Here is a 27013-nt window from a genome sequence, read left to right as displayed (position 1 = left end):
AAATCGACAAACTTAAGTGACAGACTCCTGACTAGAAATGGATGGAGAAAAGGTCCTATGAACATGTATCTGTAAATGGACGGTGTTCGGGCAACGACATCAAATCGTCCCAGAACACAGTACAGAGCTGCATCGTATCCACATAGCAACAGATGCTCGAAGTGGTCTCCATGGGACGCAACGCGTTCACACATACCTGTCATGCAGGATAGACATAATCGTACTTACATACACCATGTTGGTGGGTCACTTACCAAGAGCTTCATTTCAATATCATCTGCTGCTCCAAATATGTGTATGCACAGTCCGTCACCTCTCTGCACGTTCGTCTGTCTGAAGGCACCCATGATCACACAGATGCCCAAGAATGTTGTGTGATGTGGTTGGTGTATGACGTGCTGCCTCTAGATCGTTTCCAATTGCTCGGTCGTACACAAACACCATCTCGGCTTGTTCCCGACATGAACACTGGACCATTCTACCGCTTACAGTACACTCCGTCATCAAACAGCATGTAAAACGCTATGAACACACGGCACGTGGTCAGAGGAACTTTTTCATTCGTCAGGACGATCTACCGTGGCAGCACTGTATTTCTGGACATATGCTCATAGGACCTTTTTTCTTCCATTACCAGTCAGGAATCCGTCCCTACAGTTGTCGGTTTTATTAATGTTCACCCTATATATATATATATATATATATATATATATATATATATATATATATATATATATATATATATATATATATATCCATTTTTATAATTTGTATCAATTACATGAAAGGAAATAATAAAAAAATAAACAAAAGACTTACGAGGGTAATCCCAAAAGTAAGGTCTCTTATTTTTTCATAAGTACATAGACCTGTTTATTTCTACAATGGTTTACATCAGTTTATAGCTCCAACATTTAGCTATTTTTCGACATAATCACAATTTCTGTCGATGCATTTTTGTAGACGCTGTGGCAGTTTTCGTATGCCCATGTCATACCAACTCGCTGCCATGCTGTTCAGAAAGTTATGAACCTCTTCTCTCGCCTCGTCGTCGCAGCTGAATCGCTTTCCGGTCAAATGTTCTTTTAACCTAGGGAACATGTGATAGTCACTGGGCGCTAAGTCAGGACAATAGGGTGGGTTGGTGATTATGTTTCACTGAAACTGTTGCAGGAGAGCAACAGTTTGCCGAGAGATGTGTGGGCGATCGTTGTCGTGGAGAATGTGTATGCCCTTGCTCAACATTCCTCTTCTCCGGTTCTGAATTGCCCGTTTGAGTTTTTTCAGAGTCTCACAGTACCTGTCAGCGTTAATTGTGCTCCCAGTGGGCATAAAGTTGAGCAACAATAAATACCCTTTTCCGATCCCAAAAAACGGTTGTCTTGACTTTACCGGCAGACTGTGTTTATTTGAATTTACACGGCTTTGGCGAAGAAGGATGCCACCACTGGCGTGATTGTTGCTTGGTGTCAGGTGTAAAGTGGTATGCCCAGGTTTCATCACCCGTGACAATTGAGTCCAGAAAGTTGTCATGTTCAGCTGGAAGGCGGTGAAGAAATGCGTGGGAAGCATCAACTCGTTGCCGTATGTGATCCTCAGTCAGCATGCGTGACACCCGTCTTTCGCACACCTTCCGGTAGTTCAAGGTTTCCGTTAAAATTCTGTAAGCGGTGCTTCGGGGAACCTCAGGAACCAACGTGCAGAGATCATCCAGGGTGATCCGCCAATCTTCACGCAGGCTTTGCCCAACCTTCAACACTGTCTCCTCAGAAACTGACGGTCTCCCGATTCTTTGTTCGTCGTGAATTTCGGTCCGACCAGCTGCAAACTCTCTAAACCACTTACGAACATTTTTGACATCCACGCACGACTCACCATACACTTCCGTCAACTGGTCATGGATTTCAATCGGCGCAGTGCCCTTTGCGTTCAAAAACCGAATAAGTGCGCACAATTCGCACTTGGCGGTAACATCCAACGGGAGCTCCAGTCTCAACGGCTGCCAAGCCAAGACTGAGCGCCTCAGCGCGGCGTGCGCATGTTCACACACAGCGCGTGAAACACTTTTCATAACAGTGTGACCAACTGCCACACAAACAGAGTTCTGTACTTATAAAAAAATAGGAGACCTTACTTTTTGGATTACCCTCGTAGTTTAGGTCACCAGAACAGCTGTTAGGCACCCCCTTAAAAGAGCACATTGGTCCCTTCAGAGCGCTGCAGATGGAGTAGACGTCTTACTAAATGGTCGTCTGACATTCTACCGCTACGTACGAGATCATGGCAGTGAAGTGGTGCGTATGTGCCAGTCGTTGTACGGATTCAGTGCAGTTAGACAGGTCGTTGTGGAGACGTGGTAAAAGGGCCGATAGAGTTGTGTTGTTTGAATGTGCCCATGGCGACACCATAAATGAAGTTGCCTGATTGCTGGTGAATAAACGTTGGCTGTCCAACATGTCGACAAGCAATGATCATAAAAAGATCCTAATCAACAGGAAATGGAGACGAGTGTCACATCCTGTCAAAGACAAGTTGTTTCATATCCGACAGGAACTTCTCAGATCAGTTAATGCAGTTCCATCTCAACTATTTCGAAGCGAGAGTCATGCAGGGACATTTGGAGTTGGCACAGCAAAAGACCGTTGCTCACAGAGCCACATAGGGCTACATCTACAATGGCCCAAAGTAGACCGAAAGTGGGCTGTAGTTGACCGACGAGTTGTCGTTTGGCCTCTTTGTCAAACGATGCAAGGCGTCGGGTGCCCAGCCAGGGTGTGTGGAAGGTGTTTTTGGGGTGTTTTCCCTGTCATGATCCGCTCAGATTACTGTTAACCTGAACCAGGGTGTCTATTTCTTTATTCTCGTGACCAGTTATTGATCTTAATACTAGATCTTCATGACGAGTACGCTGTGGACATTCATGTCAGTCTGCAGCTGGTGGTCGTGCGGTAGCGTTCTCGCCTCCCGTGCCCGGGTTCCCGGGTTCGATTCCCGGCGGGGCCAGGGATTTTCTCTGCATCGTGATGACTGGGTGTTCTGTTACGTCCTTAGGTTAGTTAGGTTTAAGTAGTTCTAAGTTCTAGGGGACTGATAACCGTAGATGTTAAGTCCCATAGTGCTCAGAGCCATTTGAACCACTCATGTAAACCGAGGTCTTTGCGTCCGTGTTCATGGGGCTGCACGAATTCGATGCGTGTTTGGTGAGCAGTCTGTTGCACTTCGAGTGGCCCACAAAATCACCCGAATCTAACCTAGTAGAATTGTCTGGGACTATTGGGAACAGCGGAGAAACTCAGTAAACAACAATCGCATCAATTTTGGAAGCTGTATGGGCTGTGATCAACAACAAGTGGTTTCATGTCGATATGGCATACCTCGAGAAACTTGTGCACCCTATTCCTTACAGAACCAGAATCATTATTAACACTATAGGTGGTTTCTCATGGCATGGTTCAAATGGCTCTAAGCACTATGGGACTTAACATCTGAGGTCATCAGTCCCCTAGATTTAGAACTACTTAAACCTAAATAACCTAAGGACATCACACACATCCATGCCCGAGGCAGGATTCGAACCTGCGCCCGTAGTAGCAGCGCGGTTCTGGACCTAGAACCGCTCGTCCTCAGCGGCCGGCTCTCATGGCATGAAAGTGACTTTCCTTGGGGGTGATTTTTTGCCTGGTGTGGATATTGGAGAATGGTGTAGCAGAGTCGGTGAGAGGTGTAAGAGAGAGGCAGCGCTAGTCATCTATACCGTGAGGCAGTGCCGCGTTGACGACGGCGCATACGGCTCCCGAGCAGAGCGTGGCCAGCAGGGCTGGGGCGAAGAGCGCCGACCTGCCGACGCAGACGGCCACGGTGTCGCCCTCCCTCAGGCTGGGGACCGCTTTCTGCAGCGCCGACAGCTCCGCCGCCGCCTGCTGCAGCACCCAGTCTGCCCGCGACTCCTGGCCCACCACCACCTGCACCACAGCACACACACACACACAGTCTCATCAGTTTACCACCCAGTCACCAACCAACAGCAGGGCACACAGACCTAATGCTGCAAGGCATCATCGTCTGGGAGACCCAACAGGGTTAATGTTAAGTTTCTATTGACGACCAATTGTTGTTGTTGTTGTGGTCTTCAGTCCTGAGACTGGTTTGATGCAGCTCTCCATGCTACTCTATCCTGTGCAAGCTTTTTCATCTCCCAGTACCTACTGCAACCTACATCCTTCTGAATCTGTTTAGTGTATTCATCTCTTGGTCTCTCTCTACGATTTTTACCCTCCACGCTGCCCTCCAATACTAAATTGGTGATCCCTTGATGCCTCAGAACATGTCCTACCAACCGATCCCTTCTTCTGGTCAACCAATTAAGGTGGTACTAAACACATTGGACTCTCACATTCAGGAATATGGCAGTTAAAAGGCCCTAAAAAACCACACGCATTACGTCCTGCATCATTCCCTTAATCGCTGAAGACAGATGCAGGGATGGCTTAGTCAAATATGTAGCCTTCTCCCAGTTCCAACTTGTGCCGTCTCTAATGATCTCGTCGTCGACGGTATTTTGCACCTTAATTTTCCTTTCCATAGGAAATTTTTCAATCAGTTCAAACTAAATACTCCGAAAGTGCACATGTAATCGATCAGACCATGTAAGGTGGACTCTGTTAATAGGATAAACTGAAGTGCACCCATGGACAATGTAGTCATTCTCAAAGATCCTTGAAGAATCAAACGAGGAAAGGATAAACCGCCACTCTCTCGTGCTAGGCGCCTTGTCCGTTTCTCCTAGTCTGGCAAGAGTGTGCCTGTACAGCAGTGCTTGCGCCTTCCAGGAATGTTCCCAATTTCTCTATCTGCGATAAGATGTTGAACCAGAATGTATGTTCCTCTGACTAAAGTGAAATGATTTATTTTGTAAATTATAGAGTGCAGCGATCAGTCGTCCTCTTTAAACTTTTTTTTTAATTGTGCAGATCTGCCATTCTTTGAGCTGTTTCCAGAACCCCACATTTTTCAGAACAACCTGATCATTAATCAGGTTGCTGTCGGAATTTTTGTAATGGCAGAAGATCTCGAGATCCTCCAGGAGGTCGAGGAATCTGCAACAACCTGAAAAATGCGCGGTTCTGGGAATGTTCGAAGATTTGTTGCTGGGAGGCGGTGGAGGGTTTGACCCAGGGAAACGAGGTAACACCTTTTTTTTATTGTCATTTTGATACCTTACAAACAAGGTAGGCCAGCAGAGGCCCATTGACGCCGCTCTTCGGCCATAGAAAAGACACACAGTACAAAAGGAATACAGAGAAACAAACATACATGGAGGACAAAAACGGGAGATAAACATAGTAAAAATAAACGAAGTCGTTCACTGACGCACTGCTCCGATAAAGAAACGTTCAACACTGCACACAGTGGAGAATGCAGAATGTCACACGTGAGCAGAGGAGCTCGGACGGAGAGACACTGATGCACTGACGGGACGACAAACACGAGCACTGCGGCAACGATCTCTGGCACACGAAGACGCACAGTTCACACAAAAAAGCTGAAGCCTGCTAGAGGGAAGAGGTGAGGGTAGGAGGGAGAGGGGAGAGAGAGGGGGTTGATGCCAGTGGGAGAGAAGAAGGGAGGGGGAGGGGGGGAGGGGGTGCGTGGAAGCCCAGTGAGGAGTGGAGGGGGGAAGGAAGGAGGAAGTAAGGAGGGATAGAAGAGGGTGCCCTGGAGGAAAACCACAGGGGGAGGAAGGGAAGGATCAAAGTTGGTAGGAGGGATAGATGTAGGGGATGAGGGCATCATCAGGGAGGGGGAGCTGGTGGAAGCCACCTTGTTCAAGGGTATGGGGAGGGGGTTGATGCCAGTGGGAGAGAAGAAGGGAGGGGGAGGGGGGGAGGGGGTGCGTGGAAGCCCAGTGAGGAGTGGAGGGGGGAGGGAAGGAGGAAGTAAGGAGGGATAGAAGAGGGTGCCCTGGAGGAAAACCACAGGGGGAGGAAGGGAAGGATCAAAGTTGGTAGGAGGGATAGATGGAGGGGATGAGGGCATCATCAGGGAGGGGGAGCTGGTGGAAGCCACCTTGTTCAAGGGTATGGAGTGTGAAGAGATGGAGAGCGGGTGGGATGCGGGAGTACAGGTGCGGCAGCAGATGGGGGTGGGAAAGGATGGGAGAGACAAGCGGGTGAGGGGGATCAAGTTTGCAGGAGGTGTAAAGGATCTGTATCCGTCTGAGAAAAAGGAGGAGGTGTGGGAACGGAATTAAGTTGTAGAGGATCCATGTGGGGAAGGGGAGGCAGATGCGATGGGCAAGGCAGAGCACATGGCATTCCAGGATTTGAAGGGATTAGTAGAAGGTGGGAGGGACAGTAAACCAGGCGGGATGGGCTTAACAGAGGATAGGGCAGATGAGGAATTTATAGGTGTGGAGGACGGTGGAGGGGGCCAGACCCCATGTGTGGCCAGAAAGGAGCTTGAGGAGGCAGAGTCGGGAGCGTGTGTTGGCTTGGATTGTCCAGAGATGGGGGGTCCAGGAGAGGCGACGGTCAAGGGTGACGCCAAGGTATTTGAGAGTGGGGGTGAGGTTGATAGGACGGCCGTAGATAGTGAGAAAGAAATCGAGGAGACGGAAGGAAGGGGTGGTTTTGCCTATAATGACGAGCCATCTTGCCAAAATGTAGCAGCCATTTGCATCATATTATACGAGTAAGATGATTATAATTCCGAACCAACACAACTTCTTCCATGATACGTTAGTTCAGATGCATAAACAGTATTATTAACAGCAATTCAATACATTGATTGTTTTGCATTTACAAGGAAAATCGATTTTAAGGGATAAAGAGGTTAGCGGAATAGCCAAATTGCACCAACCAAGCATCTGACTGACACTTGACGCAATCTATGAACTATTTAGTAAATATGATAAGCAATATACTTATTATGTTTTAATAAAGAGAGATATAATATAAAGATAAATATATGAAAGCCATATCAACTAACAGGTATATACAGCACGTGTCTTCTTGTGCTTTATAAATTTAAAAAAAAATTAAAAAAGTTTTTCCCACCTGACGTTATTTAAATGTTTTGATAATAATAACGGACTCGCAAGGAGTGAACATGGAAATTTTATTACTTGCTGGCAAATATGAAATGAGTCGGACGACAATGTAAGATTTTTACTTATGTTTCATTTTATGTAATTCTCATGCAAATTTTAAGTGGTTTACTTCCCTTGAGGTTTATACACGTTGTTCAAGTAGATGGTGCCATGTAACCAACTGATGCATTCTCCATACAGCCTGCCTTCCGCAAACAGTAGCATTGAATGAACTGTAGATGAAGCCCGACCAACAGGAAATTACATGCATTGAGCGGAAATAATAGTGATATGCAATATACAAACCATATGAGTTAAGCCATTATTTATAACTTCTTATGACATCATCTAACTATGTACTTCTTGTATTCTTAGCACTGAGAGTGGCTAGCTTGTAGCCGAAATCTAGATCTGCACAATAAAAAAAAAAAAGTTTATAGAGGACGACTCATCGCTTCAATCTATAATTTACAAGTCAATATAACAGTAGCTGAGTGCAACAGTTTTCTGAATGGAAGGTAACCTGATGATAATTTATTTTGTCTTGCAGGTTGGTATATTGTATTTAGTATTTTATCCATCCTCAGAAACTGTAGGCGTATATAACGAAATAATAAGCAACTAGCTTCATAAAATAAATTTCATTTCCTTACTGGTTTGGGGAACTTAGTGCTCTTCTTCAGAAAGTTATACTTAACGTATTGTTTGCGAGTGTCACCAATGAGATCTTACAGGTTTGTTGACACTCGCAAATGATGCGATGGGTATAACATTCTGAAGAAGGGCACTAAGTGTCCGAAACCGATCAAGTTAAATTTCATTTATGCAGCTGGTTGCTTATTACTTCGTTATATACATCCTTTGTATTTAATACAAGTGTTTAATTTTGTGATGAATTTTTATAAAATTTAATGTCTCGTTTACATAGTTTACTGTAAAGAAGAAGGAAAAAAAGAAAAGAAAAGAAACTTGGAAGGGCCGAGGTGCTGATAGTCTACTCCTCTCAAATACGATTAAATGTCGACACTTGAAATCTTAATTACCTTCAACATTTTCACATCCTCTATATTTGTTATTTTAATAATCTATCATGACAACGTTATTATTCATAAAATTCTGAGAGACAATTAAATGGATCCTATGAAGTCAGTGACGTTTCAACAAAGAATAATTGAAACTCATAAATTCCTTGCATAAGCGAAGTGTCTTCGTCATAGGCTAATTGTCTGGGATGATTTTATATACTTCAGGTCCAGCAAAAGTCACACCCACTGTGCAGAAGGAACTCAATGATTAATACAACTCGTTGCTATGGTGGTTGGAAAGCGAGAACGCGTCTGGGCCACTTCATGGATAAACACTTTCCTTAATCGTTCATCAGTAACGGAGTTCCCTAGTCGGTCATCAGTGGCGGAAGGTGCATTTTCCAAAGTATGTTTCGCTTCGGGAAGCGATTTGTGAAAAATTATTGGCTTGTTATAAATACCACAGCATATACAATAAACTCAACGGAAGCTACTCTGGCTATTAGAATGGAAATAATACTAACAAGAGATCGTGTCAGGAAATAAGACTAAGCAGATGGGTGTAATCAGAGTAAGAGTGGGAAGCAGCAATGAATTCTTTGTTACTGTGCAAAACGACAGGCAGTCCATACATAAATGCGTTGATGAGTTGTGTAAAAACACGAATTTGAATAATTCCCACAAGCCGTTTGGGACTCCTCGAGCATTAAAGTAAAGCGACGCGGACCTCAGCTGAGTGCAGTCAGTAGCGCTGTAAATCCAGTGAAACAAAGAGAACAGGTAATTATAGTTCAGGATTTCTGATTTCAAAGAGGTTAATATGATCTAGAGGGAGTGAAGGCTCTCTGTTTTCAGAGCCTAGATGAGTGCTAACTCTGTTTCGAAATGAGTCGTCAGGTCAAGATATTTCCTGAATGCTATTAGATGGCATGGGACAATCAATTTTGTGAGTTTACTAGTGGAAAAGGTTGATCTGAGTCCAAAATAGCGTGATAAAACGGCCTGCTTTGCACGCAAATTGCCAGGTGAGCAATGGCCACAAATGTTTATCGAGTATTTTTGTCGCTGTTGTGGTCTTCATTCCGAAGACTGATTTGATGCAACTCTCCACGATAGTCTCTTCGTTTCTGCGTAACTGCTCCAACTTCTGCCAACTCCGTCTATTTGACCTTGCTTGCCCAACTCAAGACTTGGTCCCTCTAAAAATTTTTTGCTTACCACACTTTCCTCCTTTACCAATTAAACTACTCCTTCACGCTTCAGAATGTTCCCTTTCAACCAGTCATTTCTGTTATTCGTGTGGTGCTGGGAATTTCTTTCCTCCACAATTCGATTTGGTACCTCTTCAATAGTAATCCGATCTAGCTACTATCTAATCTTCAGCACTCTACAACTGCACCACAGTTAAGAACCTTTACTCTTCTCGTCTGAACCTCGCCGCCCTTATTTCACTTTCCCACCAGGCTACATGCCAGAAAATTACCTTCAATAAAGACTTCATAACACATTCATTTATTTTCGATGATTAGGAGTGCAGTCCCGACTTTGGGCCACATATGCAAATATGCATATATGTATAAGGCAGAAATATGGGCCTCATGGAAAAAGGGTGACTCGGCTGAGTCACGCAATTTGACTCTTAGTCTGATCACGAGGTGTGACCATTAACTGCCTGCGTTGATCACGTAGGCTGACGTGAGGATCAATGAACTATACTTGACGGGATGTATCTGGAACATCTTAGGTGATTAGAAAGTTAGTAGACAGGAATACAATTAAATACTTAGCTTTAATTCAGCATCAGCGGTGAACGTCGATCGTGACTTTGTACAATAATATTTACAAGTGCAGTTATAGACTTCTTTACAGTTCTGATTGCTTCACACATATAGATCAATTGGTAATGCATAAACTGAATTGGGCGCCTGGCTAGGTCGTAGCTACTGACTTAGCTGAAGGCTATGCTAACTAGCGTCTCTGCAAATAAGATCTCTGAAGCTATAACAAGTGAACCATTCCTAATCAATTCGGCTGTAGAACTGGCCAGTGCGCTAACTTGTTTCCTAAGACCAGCCGAGTGGCGGCGCTCGGTCTTCTAGCGTCGACAGTGGCGACTCACGGGTGCGATGTATACTGACGGACCGCGGCCGATTTGCAGCCTACAACCTAGCAGTGGGGTGCCTTGCGGTGACACCACATGCACTCCATCCATTCCTCAGACTCTGTCAGGAGGAGGCCACGCACCATTCCTAAGACAAACCACTTTCTATGATGTCCTCATGCCCCTCCCCTAAGAAGCTGTCCTTGGCCAATCGGACAGGTTCTAAGTCAACACACATATTTATATCTCCCAGTCACAACCCTGTATTTTGCCAACCACTAAAAGAAACGTTTGGAGCACAGCGTTGTGTGGTTTTCGAAACATGGACAGAGAAAACTGGAAAAGAGAATAGAAGCATTTGAGATGTGGTGCTACAGAAAAATACTGAAAATTAGATGGACTGATAAAGAACAATGAGCTGCTCTACAGAATCCGCTAGGAAAGGAATATGTGGGAAACACTGACAAGGAGAAGGCAGTGAATGATCTGAAATCTGTTAAGGCATCAGGAAATAACATCCATTGTACTAGAGAGAGCTGTGGAAGGTAAAAACCAGAGAAGAAGATAAAGATTAGAATACATCTAGCAAATAATTGAGGACGAATGTTGCAAGTGCTACTCTGAGATGAAAAGTCTGGCGCAGAAGAAAAAAAATAAATAAATAAATAAATAAATAAGACAGACACCCATTCACACACTAACACACTAATATTACGCCTGCCATTAACACAAAACAGCCTCAGAGCCGCCATATTGTCCATGTCCAAAACTATCTGAATTTTGAATTTTGTATCACGTTCAAAAATATTCTAAGAACATGTATATTTATCTTAAATACACTCCTGGAAATGGAAAAAAGAACACATTGACACCGGTGTGTCAGACCCACCATACTTGCTCCGGACACTGCGAGAGGGCTGTACAAGCAATGATCACACGCACGGCACAGCGGACACACCAGGAACCGCGGTGTTGGCCGTCGAATGGCGCTAGCTGCGCAGCATTTGTGCACCGCCGCCGTCAGTGTCAGCCAGTTTGCCGTGGCATACGGAGCTCCATCGCAGTCTTTAACACTGGTAGCATGCCGCGACAGCGTGGACGTGAACCGTATGCGCAGTTGACGGACTTTGAGTGAGGGCATATAGTGGGCATGCGGGAGGCCGGGTGGACGTACCGCCGAATTGCTCAACACGTGGGGCGTGAGGTCCCCACAGTACATCGATGTTGTCGCCAGTGGTCGGCGGAAGGTGCACGTGCCCGCCGACCTGGGACCGGACCGCAGCGACGCACGGATGCACGCCAAGACCGTAGGATCCTACGCAGTGCCTTAGGGTACCGCACCGCCACTTCCCAGCAAATTAGGGACACTGTTGCTCCTGGGGTATCGGCGAGGACCATTCGCAACCGTCTCCATGAAGCTGGGCTACGGTCCCGCACACCGTTAGGCCGTCTTCCGCTCACGCCCCAACATCGTGCAGCCCGCCTCCAGTGGTGTCGCGACAGGCGTGAATGGAGGGACGAATGGAGACGTGTCGTCTTCAGCGATGAGAGTCGCTTCTGCCTTGGTGCCAATGATGGTCGTATGCGTGTTTGGCGCCGTGCAGGTGAGCGCCACAATCAGGACTGCATACGACCGAGGCACACAGGGCCAACACCCGGCATCATGGTGTGGGGAGCGATCTCCTACACTGGCCGTATACCACTGGTGATCGTCGAGGGGACACTGAATAGTGCACGGTACATCCAAACCGTCATCGAACCCATCGTTCTACCATTCCTAGACCGGCAAGGGAACTTGCTGTTCCAACAGGACAATGCACGTCCGCATGTATCCCGTGCCACCCAACGTGCTCTAGAAGGTGTAAGTCAACTACCCTGGCCAGCAAGATCTCCGGATCTGTCCCCCATTGAGCATGTTTGGGACTGGATGAAGCGTCGTCTCACGCGGTCTGCACGTCCAGCACGAACGCTGGTCCAACTGAGGCGCCAGGTGGAAATGGCATGGCAAGCCGTTCCACAGGACTACATCCAGCATCTCTACGATCGTCTCCATGGGAGAATAGCAGCGTGCATTGCTGCGAAAGGTGGATATACACTGTACTAGTGCCGACATTGTGCATGCTCTGTTGCCTGTGTCTATGTGCCTGTGGTTCTTGTAGTGTGATCATGTGATGTATCTGACCCCAGGAATGTGTCAATAAAGTTTCCCCTTCCTGGGACAATGAATTCACGGTGTTCTTATTTCAATTTTCAGGAGTGTATATAAAATGTTGACAACAGTAACGTAATTTGCGGTATTTCCACGTCTAGATTACTTTTCTCGAAAATATATATTTGCACAAAAAATATTTATATACAACAAACTGGTGATGTAGCATTTACATTTGTTTTTTAAGTTAAGAAATTATAATATCTCCCAAAATAATTTCAGAGTTGTTGCCAGTAAATAATTTTTTACATCGCTGAGTAAAAACAGTGACTGTAGCCAATAAATAATTTTTGACGTCGCTGAGGAACCTCACCAATCACAATCTTCATTTTAACAATAAAAAGCAGTCTAGGTCACAACATATTATTTATTTTTATTCTGGGATTAAAAATAAGTGATTTATTGTGAACTGGGCCCCTTTTGTTATTAATTTGTTACGATCAGCTTTTGTTGCACGCAGGAAAGTTAGTTGCCCCTTAAACACACACACACACACACACACACACACACACACACACACACATATATATATATATATATATATATATATATATATATATATATATACTCACTTATCAGCAAACCATATTACGCACACATAACATGTTTATATGACGATCTAGACTTCGGCGTCGGGCTAATTTCAAGTATCGCACTGCATTGCTTGCTTTCCTGCTTTTAAAGTCAATTTAGTCTTGAGGTGAATGTAACTGGGGATGACCGAGGCAACAGTATGTATCAAATTCAACAAAATATGTAAAGCAAACAAAGGTATCCCCAGTTACACCCAGCTCAAGACCAAATCCACTTGAAAAGCATCTAAACGAGCAACACAGCGCGACACCTGAAAATGACTTACGGCAGATATCTGAACCGTGATATAGACATACTTCATACAATGAAATGGCGATAATATCATTTCGAATATTCTACATGATTGCAGTACTCACCCCTCCTCCTTTCCTTCATAAAAAAGAATCATCAACTATTTATATAGCCAGACGTATGGGAATGTGCTTCGTTTTCAACGGACAAAAATGAAGATAAAGCTAAGAAACAGAATGTGTCAAACTCAACAAAAATTGTAGGGCAAACAAATTTATCCCCAAATACATAACCTGAAAACCTAATCCGCTTCAAAAGCAGCAAAACGAGTAATATAGCGTGGCACTTGAAAAGGACCTAATGCCGAAATCTAGATCGTTATATAAATAAATATACATTGTACTGTTAATGGCGGTAATATCATTTCGAAAAAACACAATACATCTATTGAAAGAAGCAGATAAAAATTCGCTAACGCCTTCCTACGAGACTGTCGCCCTCCTTTCCAATTAACTACACTATGGGATCAAAAGCATCTGGACACCTCCAAAAACATACGTGTTTCATATTAAGTGCATTGTGCATTGTGCTGCCACCTACTGCCGGGTACTCCACATCAGCGATCTCAGTAGTCATTAGACATCATGAGAGAGCAAAATGGGGAGCTCCGCGGAGCTCACGGACTTCGAACGTGATCAGGTGGTTGGGTGTCACTTGTGTCATAAGTCTGTATGCGAAATTTCCACATTCTAAACATCCCTAAGTCCACTGTTTCCGATGTGATAGTGAAGTGGAAACGTGAAGGGACACGTACAGCACAAAAGCGTACAGGCCGACCTCGTATGCTGACTGACAGAGACCGCCGACAGTTGAAGAGGGTCGTAATGTGTAGTACGCAGACGTCTATCCAGACCATCGCACAGGAATTGAAAACTGCATCAGGATCCACTGCAAGTACTGTGACAGTTAGGCGGGAGGAGATAAAAATTGGATTTCATGGTCGAGCGACTGCTCATAAGTTACACATCACGCCGTAAATGCCAAACGACGCCTCGCTTGGTGTAAGGAGCGTAAATACTGGACGATTGAACAGTGGAAAAACGTTGCGTGGAGTGACGAATCACCGTACATAATGTGACGATCCGATGGCAGGGGGTGGGTATGGCTAATTCCCGGTGAACGTCATGTGCCAGAGTCTGTTGTGCCAACAGTAAAATTCGGAGGTGGTGGTGTTATGGTGTGGTCGTATTTTTCATGGAGGGTGCTTGCACCCCGTGTTGCTTTGTGTGGCACTATCACAGCACAGGCCTACATTGATGTTTTAAGCACCTTATTTCTTCCCACTGTTGAAGAGCAATTCGGGGATGGCGATTGCATCTTTCAACACGATCGAGCATCTGTTCATAATGCACGGCCTGTGGCGGAGTGGTTACACGACGATAGCATCCCTGTAATGGAGTGGCCTACAGGGAGTCCTGAATCCTACAGAACACCTTTGGGATGTTTTGGAACACCGACTTCGTGCCAGGCCTCACCGACCGACATCGATACCTCTCCTCAATGCAGCACTCCGTGAAGAATGGGCTGCCATTCCCCAAGAAACATTCCAGCACCTGATTGAACGTATGCTATCAAGGCTAAGGGTGGGCGAACACAATACTGAATTTCAGCATTACCGATGGACGGCGCCACGAATTTGTAAGTCATTTTCAGTCAGGTGTCCGGATACTTTTGATTACATAGTGCATTTAAGTTTAGGCCAGATGTGGCTCACATTCAAAGAAATATTATTTGTGACAATCGTGAGATTTATACCGAATAAATTAATAAAAGGTGATTCTGATCCCCCCACTTTACACAAAAGAGGTCAAAAAACTTTTGCAGAAGCTTTTAATAGCTTCCACAACGACATTCTGTCTAGAAGTGGGAAAGAACATCCAAAGAGATTCCAGTTGCATGTAAATTTCCAGAACGCTTTTGATACCGTTCCTCACAAATGATTTGTCTTCACATTGCGTGACTATGGTGTATCGTCTCAGTTGAGCGACTGGATTGTGAGCTTCTGTCAGAAAGGTCGTGGTTCGAAGCAACTGACGGAAAGTCAACGACTGAAACAGAAGTAATATTTGGTGATCCCCAAGGAATGTTATAGGCATTCTGCTGTACCTGATCTACATACGACATACGAGACATCTGAGCAGCACTCTTAGATTGTCTGCAGATGATACTATCATTAACCTTCTTGTAAAGTCATCAGGTGATCTATACTAATTGCAAAGTGACTTAGACATGTTTTCTGTATGGTGCGCAAAATGGCAACTTAAAGTAATGAAAAGTGTGAAGTCGTCCACACGAGCACTAAAAAAAGTCGGCTAAATTTCGGTTGCACGATACATCACACAAATCTTAAGGTTGTAAATTCCATTAAATACTTGGGGATTACAGGTACGGAGAAAGCAAACCAGAGACTCCAATTTATTAACAGAACCCTTAGAAAGTTCTACAGGAGTACTAAAGAGACTACTTACACCACGCTTGTTCACCCTTTTCTGGAGTCTTGCTGTGCGATGTGCAATTCGCAACAGATCGGACTGACGGAGGACATCGAAAAAGTTCAAAGAAGAGCAGGTCGTTTCGCATTATCGCGAAATAGGGGCGAGAGTGCCACGGAAATGATACATGAATCACGGTGGCAATCATTAAAGCAAGGGGTTTTTCGTTACGGCAGGATCTCGAGAAATTTCGATCACTAACTTTCTCTACCGATTGTGAAAATATTTTGTCCCCACCCACCCACAAAAGAACAAATGATTATCATAATAAAATAAGAGAAATCAGAGATCGCTCAGAAAGATTTAAAGACTCTCTTTTTCCGCACGCTGTTCGAGAGTGGAACGGTAGAGAAATAGAATGAAGGTGGCTCGATGAACCCTCTGCCAGGCACTTAAATATGAATTGCAGAAGTTGATGAAAGTACACCAGGAGCAAGACACAATCAATACCTTCAGTGAGCGATACCAATAGTAATATCAGTGATGTTGGCACCACGAAAGCACGCCTAGAAAAGTTATCAGAAGATCGAAACCAGTTGCATAATTACTAGGAAATGATACCTGTACTGTGATAAATGTGGCAATTGTCTCTGAACAAAAAAAAAAGTGAGATCATTCAAATGAGTATGAAAAGAAATCCGTTAAATTTCGGTTACACGTTAAATCAAACCAACCTAAATGCTTTCAATGCAACTAAATATCTGGAAATTACAATTACGAACAACTTAAATGGGAACGACCACATAGAGAATGTTGTGGACAAGGAAAATGAAAGATTGCGTTTTGTTGGCAGGACTCTTAGAAGATGCAATATGTCTACCAAACACACTGCCAACATTACACAACTGCTAGAGTACTGCTGTGCAGTATGGGATCCTTAGCAGACAGGATTGACGGAGGACTCCAAAGAAGGGCAGCTCTTTTGTACTATCGCAAAATACGCAAAGAACGTTAGGGATATGAAAAGAAAGTTGGGTTGGCAAACATTAAAAAAAAACACGTTTTTCTTTGCGCTGAGATCTTTTCACGAGATTTCTGTTTTTCTCCTCTGAATGCGAAAATATTTTACTGTCGCCAAGCTACATAGGAAGAAATAATCGTGTAATAAAATAAGAGAAATCAGAGCTCATACAGAAAGAGTTAAGTGTACATTTCTCTCACGCGCTGTTAGAGAGTGGAATCTGTATCAGGTATTTAAGTGTGAACTGCAGAGTAATGGGCCGAGCGGCTCTAGGCGCTTTAGTCAGGAACCGCGCGATCCCTACGGTCGCAGGTTCGAATCCTGCCTCGGGCATGGATGTGTGTGATGTCCTTAGGTTGGTTAGGTTTAAGTAGTTCTAAGTTCTAGGGGACTGACGACCTCAGATGTTAAGTCCCATAGTGCTCAGAGCCATTTGAACCACTTTTTTGCAGCGTAATCATGTAGATGTAGATATACATTGAAAAGCCAAAGGAACTGGTACACCTGCCTAATACCGTGTACGCCCTCCACGAGCACGCAGGAGTGCTGCAACACGACGTGGCATGGGCTTGACTAATGTCTGAAGTAGTGCTGGAGGGAACTAACGCCATGAATCCTGCAGGGCTGTCCATATTCGTAATAGTACGAACGGGTGGAGAACTCTTCTGAACAGCGCGTTGCGCAGTGGCTAGCACACTGGACTCGCATTCGGGAGGACGACGGTTCAATACCGCGTCCGGCCATCCTGATTTAGGTTTTCCGTGGTTTCTCTAAATCGCTCCAGGCAAATGCCGGGATGGTTTCTGTGAAAGGGCACGGCCGACTTCCTTCCCCGTCCTTCGTTAATCCGATGAGACCGATGACCTCGCTGTCTGGTCTCCTTCCCCAAGACAACCAACCAGCGCGTTGCAGGGCATCCCAGATATGCTCAATAATGTTCAATAATGGCTAGCGGACGTTTTTAAACTTAGAAGAGTGTTCGTGGGGAGCTAGTTTGTAGCAATTATGGACGTGTGGGATATCGCATTGACCTGCTGGATTGTCCAAGTCCGTCGGAATGCACAATGGATGCAGGTGATCAGACAGGATGCTTACGTACTTGTTAGAGTCTTATCTAGACGTGCCAGGGGTCTCATATCACTCCAACTGCACACGCCCCACATCATTATAGAGCCTCCACCAGCTTGAACAGTCCCCTGCTGACATGCAGGGTCCATGGACTAATGAAGCTGTTTCCATACCCATAAATGTCCATCCGCTCGATACAATTTGAAACAAGACTCGTCCAACCAGGCTTTATGTATCCAGACAATAACAGTCCGTTGTAGGTGTTGACGGGCTCCGAAGGCCAATATCGATGATGTTTCGTTGAATGGTTCGCACGCTGACAGTTGTTGATGGCCCAGCATTGAAATCTGCAGAAATTTGCGGAAGGGTTGCACTTCTGTCACGTAGAACGAGTCTCTGCAGTCGTCGCTGGTCTCGTTCTTGCAGGATCTTTTTCCGGCTGCAGCGATGTCGGAGATTTGATGTTTTACCGGATTTCTGATATTCGCCGTACACTCGTGGAATGGTCCCCACTTCATCGCTACCTGGGAAATGCTGTGTCTCACTGTGACTACAACACCACTTTCAAACTCACTTAAATCTTGATAACCCCCCATTGTAGCAGCGCTAACCTATCTAACAACTGCGCCAGACACTTGTTGTCTTATATAAGCGTTGCCGACCGCAGCTCCGTATTCTGCCTGTTTACATCTCTCTGTATTTCAATACGCATGCCTATACCAGTTTCTTTAGCGCTTCAGTGTAGATTAGTAATGGGAATAATTTAAGTAGTCTGATAATTGCTTGACAACGTTTCTCGGAAATATTACACTTCAGAGAATACATTCGCTCGTTTTAGTGGCATAAACATAACGTTGTAGCATGTAAATACACAATGTAAGTAGCTTAGAAGAAAGCCAGAAGCGTAGTAGAAACACATGAATAAGAACAACATACATGTCAAGCTACCTGCAGTAATTCATACAGCACATTCGCAATAGATGTAAATGATACTGACGAGCACCACCTACAGTTGACAAATGCAGACTGTATTACCTTGATGAACAGTTAATACGTGTGAAATCAAGTATCAAAATTACAGTCACCTGCAGGAAAAAGATCTATGTAATATTAGTGGTGTCACTGTCACGTCCATTAAATACTCAGAAACAATATTTCAAAGCTACACATATGGCAAGGCGAATAGTGAACCTCAGAGTGTTCTAGTAAAGTGTAAGAGACTGTGAGAGTTTCAGTGCAATAAACACCAGAGGACTGTGGAAATGGAGGGGAGAAGTAATGAGAATTGATACGATTCTACTGCCTGCAACATACATCGGTACATGCCTATGTTCTTTGAACAGCAACACATCCTGTCCTCACAGTGTACCACCATTACGTTATTAAAAGGGCAACATAAATTTGACACACACAGTACTTTAAAGGCAGCAGGCAACATGGGTTTTGTTTAATAACTGCGTGTCATTATCGGTGTCTTCATGCACTCGCATGCCAAGCAGCCGTTGCAGAGGGTGATTTCTTGAATACACTTATTCAGATGACGACAACTTTCAAGTTGCTGAATAAGCATTCTGCTTGTTGCAACCAGTCTTGACTTGCTGGCATCGACAAGTCACAGCTTGCTAATCACTTTTGCTTGGTGGAACAAGTTTCACTTTATTGGAACAAGCACTGACTTATTTCAGGAAGCATTCATGCAGTTACGTTGAGCACCTTAACCACGTGTCCATCCAAGTCGTCTCAGTAAAATTCTGTATCTAAGTGAAACTGTAATGTCGTTTTAGAATCAGCATTTACAGAAATTTACCGTACCTTTTACATAAAAAACTTATAGAGGCTAGCAAGCAGTAGCATTGGTGCTTATTAACATTGAACCGAAGCTTGCGAGTGGTATTTGTGCTACTTCCATCGTAAAGAAATCTGCACATTTAATTGACTATTCACAAGTGAAGGAGTGAGCGGAGAAAGTATTTACCCTCAATTTGATAAAATCCTAGCCTTACCAAGTTATCTATTTTGGTTTCACTTGCACTACATACTGGCAACAAGTAGTCCCGTTTGAATCAATAGCATTGTTTCTTAGTTGTATACCTTGTTTTGCCTTACAACATTTATGATCTTCTTGGTGGATAAACCAGTGCCTTGCCGCTTTATCAATACAGCAGTGACGTCAAAATCTAGAGATCAAGTACAGAGGTGGATTTTTGGCGAAGTTGGTAATGACAACAGAGAACCATTTATTGACGACAGAGATGCAGATCCTGATTACACAACCTATATTGAAGATACAACTCATAAGTGTGGGTACCATTATATTGCCACCAGCCTAACCTTGTAAGTATTAGACACGGATATTTGCCTCTACGCTGTTACCATCACTGTGTCATTTGACGTTGCAGCAACAGAAAACGAAGCTGAGTGCAACAAAGAAAAACTGTAATGATGGCCATGAGATCAACTTCAAAAATCATATTTGCCGTTAAATGGGAACACATAAACCCCATATCAAAAAACGTTAATCATCTATGATTATAGACTTTTTAAATGATTATTTACGACAATGGTGTAGAGAGGCAATTACTGCTACCTTAGATTTAGCAAGAAAATTTGTTGAACTGAACTGTAACTAGTAAAATATATGATATAAAACAGTTACAACTTACAAATCATTATTGTTTTGAAAGCTTTCAAGGGAATAAGAATGAAAATGAAGATCAAGAATTGTTTTATTAGTGCTGTGGCTGTACTTAACAGAAACTTGCACGGTTTCTTCCTTGGCTGTTTTAGAACTACTGAATTATCGTCTATCTGTGGCGGAAGTGTTCATTCTCCAATATTGTATTTTCTGATGCCAATGAAATAAATGCCAACGTTCGCTAACACTTTGTGCATTCATTTACTCACCACAGAAAAACTGTTATTGTTACGTTGTGAATATTTTAAGGTTACTATGGAAATAGCTTTTTTCTTTATTATGTTTGACGACTCTGGTGTGCTACTCTCTTATGTAAGATGATAAATGTCCCATATTTGTTTTCAAAAGTTTTTCAAATACTTTTCGATGTAGACAGTACTAAACCACAAAAGTGGGGACAATGTTACAAGTAAACAACTGTCTGCGATTAACTAGCAATGCTCCACCCACTTATTACATAGCTAACAAATAGCGCAATAATTGGTAGAAAATTTTACAAATAAGTTCATTGTAATTTACGATTTAGCCATCTAACAAAACATATAACAGTCAGTAACTCAAAACCATGCTTTCGCGAGTTAGCACTTTCCTCTAGCGACACCTTCAAATCAAACCTGTCAGCAGCACCACGCCGAAAGCAGATAAATAGTGTATAAAATTCTACTCGCGTAACAAACAACTAAAGATATCGTTTGTTATACAGGCAGACATCGAATGCTTGCAGCAACCTGGTTTTAACAATGTAATTTATGTGCAGAAACCATGCCGTACTGGATTTACAGCGACGAATATTTAGAACTTCAGTTGTACTGAGGTGCTGATTGTATTGGATGGTTTAGCAAACAGCCACACCTGTTTACAGAGTTAATAAAACATTACTTGTTGCAAAATAAGCAGCTTAATATTAATCCCAAAGAGGAAGAAAGATCTTGAACAACGGAGTATTCAAAAATGGTTGAAATGGCTCTGAGCACTATGGGACTTAACTTCTGTGGTCATCAGTCCCCTAGAACTTAGAACTACTTAAACCTAACTAACGTAAGGACATCACACACATCCATGCCCGAGGCAGGATTCGAACATGCGACCGTAGCGGTCACGCGGTTCCAGACTGAAGCGCCTTTAAGCGCACGGCCACACCGGCCGGCAACGGAATACTGCCACATCTGAAAGGAATTCTTCGATCTGACAGATATGTAACAAAGAGATCATTGCCATTATACATGCAGATATCGTGAAGCTGCACATGATAGTTGTAGTTTAAAGTATAGACTTAATTTGACAGCTCATGTTGTGTTTCACTATCTAACGAATTACGATGCACATTTTATAATTACGAGGCTACCCCAGAAAGTAATGCACAGCAATTTTTTCTTCAGCAATTCTTTATTGAACATAATGAGAATTACACAACCGAAAGAATGGTATTTTATCTACACACCCTATTTTTCCACGTAATCTCCATCCCATTCTATGGCCCTCCAGCGCGAAATAAGGGCGTGTATGCCTGGTGGCGGAGCCAGTTCTTCACTGTCTGAATTTCCTTTGCTGACTGACAGATTCAGTGCCAACTGCCGGGTCGTAATGCGTCGGTTCTCGCAAATGACAACATCAGTTCGCTGCAACACATGATGTGCGACAGCCGTGGATGGTCTCCCTGACCGCTGCAAATTGTGGAGCTCCGCCGAGCCACCTTCTGATGACCTCACCCTCCGTGTCCAACGACTAACTGTACGTCTGTCGACAGCAGATGCTCCATAGACTTTGCACAAGCGTTTGTGGATATTCCCCACAGTTTCTTTCTCTGCAGTGAGAAATTCAATGACGGCAGTTGCTTGTAACGTACATCATCTACTCACGCCATTCTGAAGCTGTCCTGCAGCTACGTTATTTGTCGGAAGTGACGGAAACTTGCCGCGCTAACTCAGGAGGCTTCAAACAATACATATGTAACGTTTCGCATGCATAGCATTGTTTCCGTCTGAGATAAAGATTACTTTCTGGGCAACCCTCGGATTAACCATATGAAAGTGCTGAAAAAATGACAATAAATCCATTTTTTGTGATTTGGATGAAGATGAAAAAAGTATAAAAGATTCACCAAATCTAACGCAGACAGCTATTACAAAAAATGTGAATTCTGGTTTGTAGATTCCACTAGTGTGCCTCATATTAAAAGGATGATGAGTTGACCATGGCAAGAAAGTGTTTCCGCAACAATCAACAATTTAATTTGATTAATAAGAACGATTTCCGCCAACTTTGCTGTCGTCTCAGTCTGTATAACATAATATTAATGATAAATTAAAAGTACATAAAGCTCTAGCTCTCAAGGCAGATAAGGGAGATACGTTGGTGATTATGTATGTAAATGATTATACAAGTAAAGTCTAAGAATTCTTTGAACAAAATGGTATTTATAGATTAGAAAATGATCCAACTAGACACTTTGATGAAGATATAAAATGTTCCTTAAAGAAGACTTGTTTGTTATAGGATGAGAAAGGATACAAAGTTTAAGAGGTATTGAACACCCATGCTCCATACCTTAGGGCACAATCTAAAGTCCACAAATTAAATATTCCTATTCATCCAATAGTTAATTACATTGGAAGCCCTGCTTATAGGTTATCCGGCAGACTTAATGTTTTGTGTTTGCTCAACAGTTTTCTGTAAAGAAGGCCTTCAAACTTGTTGGTAACATTAAAGATGTTGAAATACCAGAAGGATATAAGTGGGTGTCTCTAGATGTAACGAATCTATACACCAATGTACCAGTTAAAGAAACTGTTAATATTCTGTGGAATAATCTTACTAAACACAGGAGACTTTTTGTAGGTGCAGTGCATGAATTCATATAGTTACTTGAACCAGTTCTTTCTTGTAACCATTTCAGTTTTAATGATACTATATACAGACAACAGGACAGTTTAGCCATGTGGTGTAGTTTATCAGGGACCCTGGCCAATATCTTTCTGAACCACGTTGAGAATACCATGTTTGAACACAACACAGAATTGAAAGAGGCTATTATCCATTCCTACCAGTGTCTGGATGACACACTATTACTGTATTATGACGAAAATGGTAGCTTTGATAGGATATTGGCATTCTTTAACAGTTTACATCAGAAAAATACATTCACTTATGAACAACAGGTGGGTAATAAAATTAAATTTTAGATATCTCTTTGAATAACACAATGATGCACACAAACTTGCAATTTACAGAAAACCTTCCACATCAGATGCTGTTATTCCGTTTCATTCGGCACATTTCAACCAGTACAAAACACCTTCTTTTTCGCCTTGTTAGTAGGTTTACTAGAATTCCACTTGATAATGAGGATATCAGTATTTGTGTTGCCATGGAAATTCCCTGAATGGCCAAGGGACATTGCTAAGGAGAGGGTAGGGGCACGATGACACCACAGAAAGGCGCGTAGCTTAGGAGGGTTGCGTGGTCTCCTCATGACTCATTCAGTGGTATGGCCATTGTGCGTATTTGGCCCAGAGTCGGCAATGTATCACTGCTTCTGTGTTAACAAATTTCTCTTTTTCACCAACGATTTTATTGGTACTGCCAGTCTACACTTCATATCCTCTCTACTTTGGCCATTGTTGCTTATTTTGGTAGTACCGAAGTAGCAAAACTGATGTAGATGTGTCTAAATTCCTAGTCTAGTTTCCTGAGCATTGCCTGATTCAATTCCATTGGATCCATTAGCTTTTTTTTTTTACTTTTGTTGACATTCATGCTGTAACCTTTTGAGAGGTATTAACATTTCGTTCAACTGATCTTCCAGCCATTTGAGGTCTCAGAATTAGAATGTCATAGGCAAATCTCAAAGTTTTCATATCTTCTCTTTCAACATAGATTCTCCCTCCAAATTTCTCCATGGAGATAATACAAGAAAACGTCATTGGGGGGGGGGGGGGTTCCAGTAGAAACCGAAAAAGTGATGGGAAGGATGTCAATATCTACTGAACTATTTCATTGATTACAATGTTTATTGGTATTTATGAGAAAATAATGTAATCCGGAATAGACTGCTTAACTGATATTACTTCATTCAATCACTATTTAACTGATTACGATTTCATACTGCCAGATGAGTTCTTATGGCACGCTAAAACAGTAGCTTATTCAAACAACGAAATTTGAGAAGTTGGTAGCAACCAATTTGAGAGACTGTAAACAAACCTCAACCTGAGTTGTTAAATCTCCTTTCATTATTAATTATACGCTTCTGATCAGCTTCTGCAGGGATTTTCATAATAATTTTCTTTGACCTGTTTTTGAATATAGTTTATTGCAAATGGAAGAGAAACATACGGCAGTTCCCTAAATTAGGATAAGATATACCGAGTAAGCTTCACTTGTTCCTTAACGTTGGAGGTTTCTCAAGCAAAGTATCCAAAAGAGGAAAAATGAAACGAACTGAAGGAAAACCTAGTATGAGAAAGCATCAGTCACGCTATCAAAAAGATATAGAAAGTATATGAAATGACGTAAAAGGTATTTAGAAATAAAAATATGGTTTCCTGCATACGTGAACCTTAAAGGAGCTGTCAGGGGTGTAATTATGATAGCCAGATATTCTGTTTAGAAGATACATATAGGTGTGGTGTCTGTTTTGAAAAACTGTGAATTCACATTAAGGTGATTTGTAGAAATGCCCACAAGTAAATTATTTCCTGTATCGCAATGGACAACAATATTTTCGTTTTAATATTCTTTGTCATCGTGCTTTAAATGGTAATATTTTGGTAAATTCAATTCAAGATCTATGTATCAGTGTTTTCAGTGTAAATGACATGTACAATGGATTAATGAAGCGTTTCAGCGTTTCAAAATAACTTGAAACATTGTATACTTTAGCTTTAATTATTTGTACCTTATACAATAATAACAATTAAATTGTTTGTTACGAGTATGACTAATAAAAAGTAGTAGGTTTTGGGTTTCGTATCCTATCTGTGAAGATATAATAGACGGAGCACGAAATCGACTTGATTAAGTCTAGAGTGGTAAAAAGTCCTTGAATTACTCTGAAAAACGATCGAGGCATTCGCTCTTACACCTCTGATAAACTGCAGGGAACCTAATTCTCAACAGGTGTAATCAATAGGTTACTGTGTCTTCAGTACGAGAAGTTATTCAGATGAACTAATTTTCCACACATAAATTCCATATACTCGGTCAAACTAATGCCCTAGAGTAAAGGAACTTCCTCCCAGTTAGGACCCTAAGATTTAGTACCACAACTTCTAGTCCTCAGTTTATTGGCTGTGCATGTGCGGAGTTTGCAGGGAACGGAGGGAACCAACAGCTGACTGAAGCTGTACCTATGGTGATCAAGTGCCTCAATCAGGGGAAACTAAGTATACGATTTATACTTGTTGCATTTTACTTTGAACTCCGTTTGATCATGTCGATATCAAAGAAGAAAATCTCTTTGGGTTTAAAGTTACTCTGGTTGAGCTTTACGCAATCAGAAAGAAGAAAGGCTCGTCAGTGGCTAATGAGGTAGAAAAGAAAGAAGAAAAGGAAACTTTGCACACGAGGCTAGTAACAGAGCACAGGAAATAAGAAAGCCGATTTCATCAGGAAATAAGAAAGCCGATTTTTATGGGAAACATCGCAGCATTCATCTAATACCATTTAAAGGTGTCATGGACTGGAATGGGAAAAAGTCTTCTCCTAAAAACGAATCCAGTGCTTTAGCCCTTGCGGAGACTACTTGTCCGCTCCATGTTAGTAGCTATTAACCTCACACCCCTGGAAGGGCTTGGGATGGTCCTGAAGGTTTCTTTTAACACCTAGCACTTTGCTGTAACATGTACACTGTAAATGCTGGGTATACGTGAGCGCTTATAGCGTTCAGTGGACAGACCTGCAGAAGGCGGTCCCCGTGGGCGGCCAGCTTCTGGACGAGGTAGGCCGCCAGGAGCAGCTCCGCCCCCGCCACCTCCGCCTCCGTCAGCGGCGGGCCTCTCAGCACCAGCTGGCTCTGGTCCTCGCCGCTCCCGGCCGTCGCCATGCTTGACTACTGGCGGCAGCGCCAGTGGCGGTCTTCTCCTTCAGCCATCATCTTATCTCGAGCAGCTGATAACGCAAGCGACCTTAGATTGACTGCCGCAGGGTTCGCATTTCGCTGCTTCGCACTGTCACCAAGGTCCTTCTGTGACAACGTGAAGCCGCGTTTCCAGCAGTGAGACTGGACACAAGCACTCAGTAACCTACTGACCTCACCCTTGCCTAAAGCACAGAACTCATCTGCTAGTACATGTGTGACTTTGTCTTCACAATCACAATGGAGATCAGGCATGACAAAATATTACGGACGGAAAAGAGTAGAAAAACTCTGTTTCGATATGTGTCGGCCACAGACTCATCTAAATAAGTATGTTTGGATAAAAGACCCAAAAATACATTAGTAAAGAAGCCCAATCTATAGTAAACGATAAAAAACTGCCCTCAAGTAGGT

General features: G+C 43.1%; 1 protein-coding gene across 1 annotated transcript in view; it reads right to left on the bottom strand.

The window, feature by feature from the left end:
• Positions 1 to 26566, bottom strand: part of LOC124622066 (4-coumarate--CoA ligase-like 1) — a 90417-nt gene extending 63851 nt beyond the window's left edge. Inside the window, exons 1-2 of the mRNA XM_047147638.1 lie at positions 26420 to 26566; positions 3755 to 3962 (exon numbers count right to left, since the gene is read on the bottom strand). Coding sequence (XP_047003594.1) covers positions 3755 to 3962; positions 26420 to 26566 — 355 coding nt within the window. The remainder of the gene's footprint in view (positions 1 to 3754; positions 3963 to 26419) is intronic.
• Between the last annotated feature and the right edge of the window lie 447 nt (positions 26567 to 27013).

The sequence above is a fragment of the Schistocerca americana genome, chromosome 7, assembly GCF_021461395.2.
Source record: "Schistocerca americana isolate TAMUIC-IGC-003095 chromosome 7, iqSchAmer2.1, whole genome shotgun sequence".
Classification (NCBI taxonomy): Eukaryota; Metazoa; Arthropoda; class Insecta; order Orthoptera; family Acrididae; genus Schistocerca; species Schistocerca americana.
The sequence above is the reverse complement of the archived record's forward strand: the minus strand, read 5'-3'. Positions and strand labels throughout refer to the sequence as shown.